The following is a 10100-nucleotide window of genomic DNA, read 5'->3' on the forward strand; positions in this document are numbered from 1 at the left end:
ACACCCCTCCACAACCACCCACCTCCCCCCACCAATGGTCCTGTGACTGTGCCCCCATGTTCTAGATTCCCCAGCCAGGGGAAACTATCCCTCAGTGTTCACATTGTCAAGCTCCTTCAGGATCTTGTATTTTTCAATGAGATCACTTCTCACTCTACTAAACTCCAAAGAGTATAGGTTCAATTTACTCAATCTCATCACTAGAAAACACTCTCATCCCAGGACCTCATCTAGTTACCATTCACTCATCTCCAATGCAAAAATATCTTCCCTTTGTACTGTGCTCCCAGGTATGGTCTCACCAAAGTCACGCACAATTGTAGCAAGACCTCTATATTTTTGTACTCCAATCACTTTCAATGAAGGCCAACATGCCATTTGACTTCCCAATTGTTTCTTATACCTGCATGTTAAATTTCTGTGTTCCTTGTATGAATACTGTACTCCCAAGTCCCTCTGAATGTCAACATTTACAAGTTTCATACCTATCAAAAATGTTATGCATTTCTATTCTTACTACCAAAGTTAGTAACATCACACTACCCCACATTATACTTCATCTGCCACCTCGTCGCCCCCACACGTAACCAATCTCTATGCACACTCTGTGTCCTCCTCACAGCTTATATTCTCACCTAGTTTTATGTCGTCAGCAAACTAGAGACATTACTCTCGATCTCTGTCTAACTGAGACCTTGTCAATAAGCCTTTCTAAAATCTATGTAGACTACATGAAAGACACTACCCTTGTCAGCTCTCCTTGTTACTCCCTCAAAATGTTTAATCAAGTTAGTCGGTCATGACCTTCTATTAACAACTCCATGCTTAATGTCCTTGATTAACCCATATTTTTCTAAATGATGACTTATACTGTCTCTCAGAACATTTTCAAATAATTTTCCCACCACCAAGGTTAGGCTGTCTAGCCTGTAATTTCCAGATACTGGCCCAGACTTGGTGATAAGAATGATAGTGAAATTGTCATAGTCCACTGTCATTATTCCTCTGAAACTGACAGCAACTTGGAATCTGCACATGTGCTATTAAAGATGGATAACTGGAAGTGCTGTCAGTGATTCTACGTTTCTCCATAAGGTGCACTGTTGAAGTATCTGAAGACTGCAATCAATAAGAAATCACAGAGTGGATGAGAATCTTGCCCTTTCATGCTGTTAGTCTTACTGTAGTCATAAAACCCCTTGAAAAAAAGTTGAGGTGAATGAGGTGTTGAATAGCATTCTTAACAATGTACCAAGTTCATCCTTACTGCTGAAAAACCTTCAGGCCCTAAAGAACTAATTTTATGGCTGTGGAATGTCAAATTTCTCCATTATGATAATAGCTCCACTTATTTTTAAATTTTCTTTTAAAGTTTGTTGTGATATTTCAATATCTGTGTTAACTCTGTGGGTTGGATTTAATGCTCCCTAGCCAGTGGGTACGAAGGCAAGGGGATGCGGGGGTGGAGGACAGTGCTCCAGTGGTCAGCTTGCCTGCCTGCGGACTACCTGTCTGCCCCTGCCCCCACCACAATTATACCAGTGGAGGGGGTGGCCCACTCAATGGGCGAATTGAGGCCCTTAAGTGGGCAATCAATGAGGGGCCTCATCCCTTTGTTGGCATTTAACCAGCAATGAGAGAGGCCCAAGCCAAGTGGTCAACTAGGCATGTTTCCGTGCGGGCTGCTGGTGGGGGCTGCTCCTCCTTCCCTCCCCTCTGCCATGGCCTCAAATCCCCCTCACCGACCCCTAAACACTTACTTAAATTCTAATCCAACTCAGCTTGCCTCATCGGCCTCTGAGTGGACAACAGCTCTCTGAGGTGAGAATTCCTGTCCCTGAGGGGCTGAAATCCAGCTTTCAGTTTATTAATGGCCAAATGCGGGGCAAATGTTCTTCCCAAGGAGGCTCCCCCCTCCCAACCTCTTAGCCAGAGTGGGGAGATGAGGAGCCGCAGGGACCACCGCTCCCCATATAATCCAGCCCCATGTATATGTCACAATCCTGTATCTTGCTCTGTAAAATTTAATTAAAAGTTAAGGAACATCAATGCTTCATACTTTCTCATTTGCTGTCTGTGATAATACTTCAATGTGATTAGCTTCCTTTAGTGCTTATTTCTGGATGCCTGGGGATTGCCTTGACTTGGAGCCTGTCATGAAAGTATAATAATTTTCATAATATTTTTCTGGTTTGTTGTGAAGTAGGTTTATGCGGGTAAGTATAGTTGAGTCTGTGTGTGTGTGATTTACTTACATTTGTAGTCAAGCAGACTGCAAGTTAAATCATCAAAAGAAGCTAGGTGCTTGCCATGCTAACGAGTAACCATGGATGCTGACTTAGCATGTAAGGTGTGAAGGGAATTTGCATTTTGAGATAAATGAAGGGATATATGGATTTCAAAGGGATCGCAATCTGTTTACAACTAGCCAGATAAGCAAGGCTAAGGAATGTGGTTATTTTTCTCAAAGGTTATGAGCAATATTGGAACCATGGAAGTTTTTATGTTATGAGAAAGATAACTTCAAAGACACATGGAACAACAGAATTTACTTATTAAAAAGAGAGAAATATATATAAAGGAGAATGAAAGGCTATGTGTCAGGAGAAGGCCATGTAAGATCTAACAGGAGTGTGTGAGGAGCCTTAATGAAGCTTTCAGCATTTGTGCATAAGTCTGCTGTCTAACGGAACTGAAGATAGAAGAAAACCGTTTGAAATTCCACTGTCCATGGTATTGTGTTAACTTGCTGAGTCTGTTTTAAATCTAAAATCTATTTTGGGCAGTTGCCTTAAAGGGGGTGTAACTGGGGTCAGGTAAATTAGGCATTTTAGGAGTCATTATAGTAGAAATTGTAGTCTTATATACGCGCTTTTATTTTGTTAATAAATATTTTAATTTAGTCTTTTGAAATCTCTAAAGGTCTTGGTGGACTTATTACTTCTGAATTCAGTGCACACATCTCGTAATGAATACAAATTGCAAAACCATTGTGATAGTGCAACCAAGTTTCCCTCGTGGATTTGGTCTGCTTGGCACACATCATCTGCCATGTCATAACAGGGCCAGATTCAAATTAACGTCGTTAGAAGGGAAAAGTCCCAGGGGTCATTAGATCTTTGTGGGCAGCTTTCTTCAAGGTCAGCAGCGAGTGCTACCACTTCACACCAATCATAAAACCTGGGTCACTAGCTCCCAATTAGTACTCCCCTCCTCCACCCAATACCAATTGTTGGCAACAACAGGCTTTAGTCATCTATTCAGAGGAGGTGATGGCCACTGCAATAAAGAGGAGAACTCTGCGTATATTTACTTTTAAGTACTTACTAAACTAAAAAAGATTTAGGACAAGAAAATATCATGGACCCAGTTCAGCGATCCAGGTCTCATTCTAGCACCTGTCTAACTCCATCATTTTTCAACCAGAAATTCATATTACTTCACGATCTAATGAATCAGGAAACCACATTATTAACTTCTGAACCTTTAAAGTGAAAAAATATCTACTGCATCTAGTCATTGTTTAGTCCATAGGTTAACAACCCAAAGCATAAAAATCTAGTACTGAAATTAAAATGAGCATATTAAAATAGGAATGTTATCTATGTCTCTTCTAAAAATTAGTCAACATTAATTGCATCTTTCAAAGCATAAATAATTCCTTTAACATAATTTATACTGCATATTGTATCAAAGTGGATATTGCACCTGTCTGAACTGAGCTTCAAATCTCTGTAGATTAACCTTACATATGCTAAATTCTGTATTAATCTGCAAAAAACAGTAAAAAAAATGATCAATAAATATCAGCTCCTCAAAAGCACACAACTGGAAAACAAGGAAAACATGTGTTGTGGTATATTTAATTTGTTTTTACTAGTAAACACACAATGTGCTAATGGACTATATGGTCAATTTCACCTGGCAATGTACTAGGCAGGTGAACAGGAGAGATATACATGAGTGGTTAATTTGCCATTCTCTCTCAGATGACAGCATCCGTACAATCACCACTGCCACTCAGCCAGTGCGTCTCCTGTTGCCTCTCATCTAGCCAACTCAGACTGCTGCCTCCCATGTTGAGGTGGTGCTATCTGAACCTGGGCCTCCTAGGCAGAGAGTTGCTTGAGGACATCCTGCAAGGCCATCTGCCGTCTCCTGCACTAAAAGTCAGCAACTCTCCCCACCAATGCTGCAGCCTCTAGAGTAGCACTACATAGAAACACTAGATTAGGCAAAGTCACTCCCTCAAGAGGCACTAAGGGAATGCACAAGGATGTTTAGTTGAGTTTTTTATGGATTATTAGAAGTTATGTTGGATGAAGTTAGCATAGAATGGTTGTGGTAACTTTTATTTCAGGATTGCGGTCAAGAGGACACTGTGACGGTCCATAACATAGGGATGGTAAGGTGGAGGAGTCGTACCCAAAAGGGATCTGGGGTTGCATTCATGGGAGCCAGAGTCAAATGATGCACTCATAGACAGCCCGTCCGGAGGGTAGATGTGCTGGCTGCCCTGTAGACATAAACAGCTCCTCAAAACACCCAGCAATTTCGCAACCTCAAACAGCCTTTAGAAAAAAATCAGCAAACAACATGTAAATTGTTGATGGTCCATTTAAGTAGCACTGGTAGAGGGCACCTTTGTGTTGTTAAATGCATTCTCAGCTGAATGCGTTTAAGAGAGGACGCTAACCAGAGTGGCCAGGTACAAAATGCCAGTACAGCATCAAATCGGTTAGATGTTGACTGAAGCCATGATTTGTCTTTTCTGCGCACTTCCAGCACACACACATGAAGCCTGCATATTACCCTCATCAAGATAGTGGTCAGCACAAGCCCCCACTGGAAGTGAGCAGAAGTGGCACAGATGCCATTTTGATACCAAAGTGGAACCTGTAGGGACAAAACTACCAGCTGATGTACGGATCAGGAATACAAAGACGGTTAAATGCTGGCTCCCGCAGCTGGAAGTCTGTCAACATTTTTTTTTAAATTCATTTATGGGGTGTGGTCATTGCTGGTTAGGCCAGCATTTATTGCCCATCCCTAATTGCCCTTGAGAAGGTGGTGCTGAGCTGCCTTCTTGAACCACTATAGTCCATATGTTGTAGGTACACCCACAGCACTGTTAGGAAGGAAGTTCCAGGATTTTGACCCAGCGACAGTGAAGGAACAGCGATAAATTTCCTAGTCAGGATGGAGAGAGGCTTGGAGGGGAACTTCCAGGTGCTGTTCCCATGTATCTGCTGCCCTTGTCCTTCTAGATGGTAGCAGTCATGGGTTTGGAAAGTGTTGCCTAGGAAGCCTTGGTGAGTTTCTGCAGTGCATCTTGTAGATGGTACATGCTGCTGCCACTGATTGTCAGTGGTGGAGGGAGGGAATTTTTGTGGAAGGGTTGCCAATCAAGCAGGCTTTGTCCTGGATGGTCTGAAGTTTCTTGAGTGTAGTTGGAGCTGCAGTCATCCAGGCAAGTGGAGAATATTCCATCACACTCCTGACTTGTGCCTTGTAGATGGTGGACAGGCTTTGGGGAGTCAGGAGGTGAGTTACTTGCAGCAGGATTCCTGGCCTCTGACCTGCTCTTGTAGCCACAGTATTTATATGGCTAGTCCAGTTCAGTTTCTGGTCAATGGTAACCCCCAGGATGTTGACAATGAGGGATTCAGTGATGGTAATGCCATTGAATGTCAAGGGGTGATGGATAGGTTCTCTCTTGTTGGAGATGGTCATTGCCTGGCACTTGTGTGGCATGAACGTTACTTTGCACTTGACAGCCCAAGCCTGGATATTGTCTAAGTCTTGCTGCATTTGTACATGGACTGTGAGAACATGTGCACCTAGCAATTTCTTTGTTAATGATAAATGAATGAAGCTCATGTCATTCCTGAATTATCAAAACTCATCATTCAATTTTATCCTGTATTTGTCACAAATGTTTTAATGTATCTCACCTGAGTATACTTGGTCTCTAGCACTGTGTTAAATTTTTGTAACTGAATATTTTCAGAGATGGCTTCAGACATACACTGCAATTCTTCCTGTAACTGCTCCACTCTGGCCTACCAACAAAAATAACAGAGGAGGCAATGACGATGACCTGTTCACATAATGTTGAAATTTAAACATCATTCACAAAAATACTACATGAAAAAATGAATAAGATTTTAAAAAATTATTCTGGCAAGGACAGCATTTGTTGCCCATCCCGCTAATAGCCCTTAAGAAAGTAGTGGTGAGTCACCTTCTTGAACCGCTGCAGTCAATCTGGTGCAGGTACACCCACAGTGCTGTAAGGAAGGGAGTTCCAGGATATTGACCCAGCGACAGTAGATGAACCGTGATTTAGTTCCAAGTCAGGATGGTGTGTTTGGCTTGGAGGGGAACTTGCAGGTGGTGGTGTTCCCATGCATCTATTGCCCTTGTCCTTCCAGGTGGTAGAGATCACAGGTTTGGAAGATGTTGTCAAAGGAGGTTTGGTGAGTTGCTGCAGTGCATATTGCATATAGTACACGCTGCTGCCATTATGCACTGGTGGTGGTGGGGGGAGCAAATGCTTAAGGTGGGGATGGGTTGCCGATCAAGCAGACTGTTTTTGTCCTGGATGGTGTTGAGCTTCTCGAGTGTTGTTGGAGGTGCCCTCATCCAGGCAAGTGGAGAATATTCCATCACACTCCTGACTTGTGCCTGCAGGTGGTATTCAGGCTTTGGGGAGTCAGGAAGCGAGTTACTGCAGAATTCCTATCCTCTGACCTGCTCTTGTAGCCACAGTGTTTACATGGCTAGTTCAGTTAAGTTTCTGGTCAATGGTAACCCCCAGGATATTGATGAAGGGGGATTCAGAGATGGTAATGCCATTAGTCTCACTAGGGGAGATTGTTTGATTCTTCCTTGTCGAAGGTAGTCATTATCTGGCACTTGTGGCATGAATGTTACTAGCCACTTAACAGCCCAAGCCTGAATGCTGTCCAGGACTTGCTGCATGTGGACATAGACTGCTTCAGTATAAGACCATAAGACAGGAGCAGAAATTAGGCCATTTGGCCCATCGAGTCTGCTCCGCCATTCAATCATGGCTGATAAGTTTCTCAACCCAATTCTCCCAACTTCTCCCCGTAACCTTTGATCCCCTTACCAATCAAGAACCTATCTACCTTGGTCTTAAAAAACCCAATGACCTGGCCTCCACAGCCTTCTGTGGCAATGAATTACATAGATTCACCACTCTCTGGCTAAAGAAGTTTCTCCTCATCTCTGTTCTAAAAGGTCTTCCCTTTACTCTGAGGCTGTGCCCTCGGGTCCTAGTCTCTCCTACTAATGGAAACAGCTTCCCCACGTCCACTCTATCCAGGCCTTTCAGTATTCTGTAAGTTTCAATCAGATCCCCCCTCATCCTTCTAAACTCTATCGAGTATAGACCCAGAGTCCTCAAACGTTCCTCATATGTTAAGCCTTTCACTCCTGGGATCATTCTCATGAACCTCCTCTGGAGCCTCTCCAGGACCAGCACATCCTTCCTGACATACGGGGACCAAAATTGCTCACAATATTCTAAATGTGGTCTGACCAGAGCCTTATAAAGCCTCAGCAGCACATCCCTGCTTTTATATTCTAGTCCTCTCGAAATAAATGCCAATATTGCATTTGCCTTCCTAACTACCAACTCAACTTGCAAGTTAACCTTAAGAGAATCCTGGACTAGGACTCCCAAGTCCCTTTGCACTCCAAATTTCTGAATTCTCTGCCCATTTAGAAAATAGTCTATGCCTCTATTCTTCCTACCAAAGTGCATGACCTCACACTTCCCCACGTTGTATTCCATCTGCCACTTCTTTGCCCATTCTCCTAAACTGTCTAAATCCTCTAAATGATACCCTCTGATCTTGCCCTCTCTCTGACGTGGAACAATCTGTCCTGAGGAAAGGTCTCAGATTTAAAGAGTCTGAAGAAGTCATACAGACTCGAAACGTTAACTCTGTTTTTCTCTCCACAGATGCCGTTAGACTTGCTGAGTTTTTCCAGCATTTTCTGTTTTTGTTTCAGATTTCCAGCATCCACAGTATTTTGCTTTTGTCTCAGCTTTATCCCCTTACGCCCCCATGTTAATGACTTGAACTTGTTATATTAGTTGTGCTCACAACAGTCCCTTTGTAACACTCCAATTTTGAAAGTTCAATTTTACTTAAAGGTAAAAAAAGCAAAGAAAGGCATAATGAACTCTCAGGCAATAACTTGTTGCTTTTTTTCAATCTTACCATAGAGTCAGCATGTACAAGTATTCATCCAGAAACAAACTTAAAAACCAAATAACATACAAATCTGTTTAAGAATTATATGTCACCTTCCAACAACATGGAAATCTGAATGAGAACTGAATGGTGGAGTTTCATATCATATCAATTAAGAGCTGGGAGAATAAATTGCCACATTACGTCTAAGGAATTACAATTGGCATTGAACACTGCAATCATCACCGAACATCCTTACTTCTGATCTTGTGATAGATGGAAGGTCATTGATGATGCAGCTGAAGATATTAGGGCCTGAGATACTACCCTGAGAAACTCCTGCAGCTGAGGTGTTTAGCTTCCTACATCCACAGACACCTTTCTTTGTGCTCGGTATGACTCCAAACAGGAAATCAATTAAAAATGTCAGGGGAATTTCAAAGCAATACATAAATGGATTTTAAAAAGTGTAACTCCTTAGCCCAAGGCGACTCTTACGTAAGATTTCTTAGGGATTTGATCATGATAAATGCAAGAAGGCATATCTTTATATTGAGATGTACATCTGCTGTCATCAAAATAATTTCTTCTGTTATTAAACAGTAATATTATTTCAATGCCAGATGTGAAGTATGAAGTTACATTTCTTTGACGTCATGCATGATCAAATCGATCAGGGAACACTAACTGGAGGGCTATTTCATCATTTAGCTTTTGCTCTTTTAGTAGATATTTCAAGGTCAGCAATTTTCATAGAAACTAGGAGCAGAAGTAGGCCATTCGGCCCTTCGAACCTGCTCTGCCATTCATTATGATCATGGCTGATCATCCAACTCAATAGCCTGCTCCTGCTTTCTCCCCATACCATTTGATCCCTTTCGCCCCAAGAGCTGTATCTAACTCATTAAACTCCTTCTTGACAACATACAATGTTTTGGTCTCAACTACTTTCTGTGGTAACGAATTCCACAGGCTCACCACTCTCTGTGTGAAGAAATTTCTCCTCATCTCAGTCCTAAACGGTCTACTCCATATCCTCACTGTGACCCCTGGTTCTGGAATCCCCCATCATTGGGAACATCCTTCCTGCATCTACCCTGTCTAGTCTTGTTAGAATTTTATAGGTTTTTATGAGATCCCCCCTCATTCTTCTGAACTCCAACGAATATAATCCTAATTGACTCAATCTCTCCTCATATATCAGTCCCGCCATCCCAGGAATCAGTCGGGTAAACCTTCGCAGCACTCCCTCTATAGCAAGTACATCCTTCCTCAGATATGGAGACCAAAACTGCACACAATATTCCAGGTGTGGTCTCACAAAGGCCCTATACAATTGCAGCAAGACATCCCTGTTCCTGCACTCAAATCCTCTGGCTATGAAGGCCAACATACCATTTGCCTTCTTCACTGCCTGCTGCACCTGCATGCTTACCTTCAGAGACTGGTGTACAAAGATACCCAGGTCTCGTTGCACATTCCCCTCTCTCAATTTATAGCCATTTAGATAACAATCTGCCTTCCTGTTTTTGCTACCAAAATGGATAACCTCACATTTATCCACATTATACTGCATCTGCCATGCATTTGCCCACTCACTCAGCTTGTCCAAATCACACTGAAGCATCTCTGCATCCTCCTCACAGCTCACTCTCTCGCCCAGCTTTGTGTCATCTGCAAATTTGGAGATATTACATTTAATTCCCTCTTCTAAATCATTAATTTATATTGTGAATAACTGGGGTCCCAGCACCGATCCCTGCGGTACCCCACTAGTCGCTGCCTGCCACTCGGAAAAATACCTGTTTATTCCTACTCTTTGTTTCCTGCCTGCCAACCAGTTTTCTATCTATCTCAATACACTACCCCCAA

The 10100-nt window shown here is 42.5% G+C and overlaps 1 protein-coding gene across 1 annotated transcript in view; it reads right to left on the reverse strand.

Moving 5' to 3' along the window:
• LOC121275400 (coiled-coil domain-containing protein 150-like) overlaps positions 1-8610 on the reverse strand; it is a 41495-nt gene extending 32885 nt beyond the window's left edge. The window contains exons 1-2 of the mRNA XM_041182955.1: positions 8488-8610; positions 5955-6062 (exon numbers count right to left, since the gene is read on the reverse strand). Of these exons, the coding sequence (XP_041038889.1) occupies positions 5955-6026 (72 nt within the window). The 5' untranslated portion in view covers positions 6027-6062; positions 8488-8610. The remainder of the gene's footprint in view (positions 1-5954; positions 6063-8487) is intronic.
• Between the last annotated feature and the right edge of the window lie 1490 nt (positions 8611-10100).

This window comes from Carcharodon carcharias, chromosome 2 (assembly GCF_017639515.1).
Source record: "Carcharodon carcharias isolate sCarCar2 chromosome 2, sCarCar2.pri, whole genome shotgun sequence".
NCBI classification, from domain to species: domain Eukaryota; kingdom Metazoa; phylum Chordata; class Chondrichthyes; order Lamniformes; family Lamnidae; genus Carcharodon; species Carcharodon carcharias.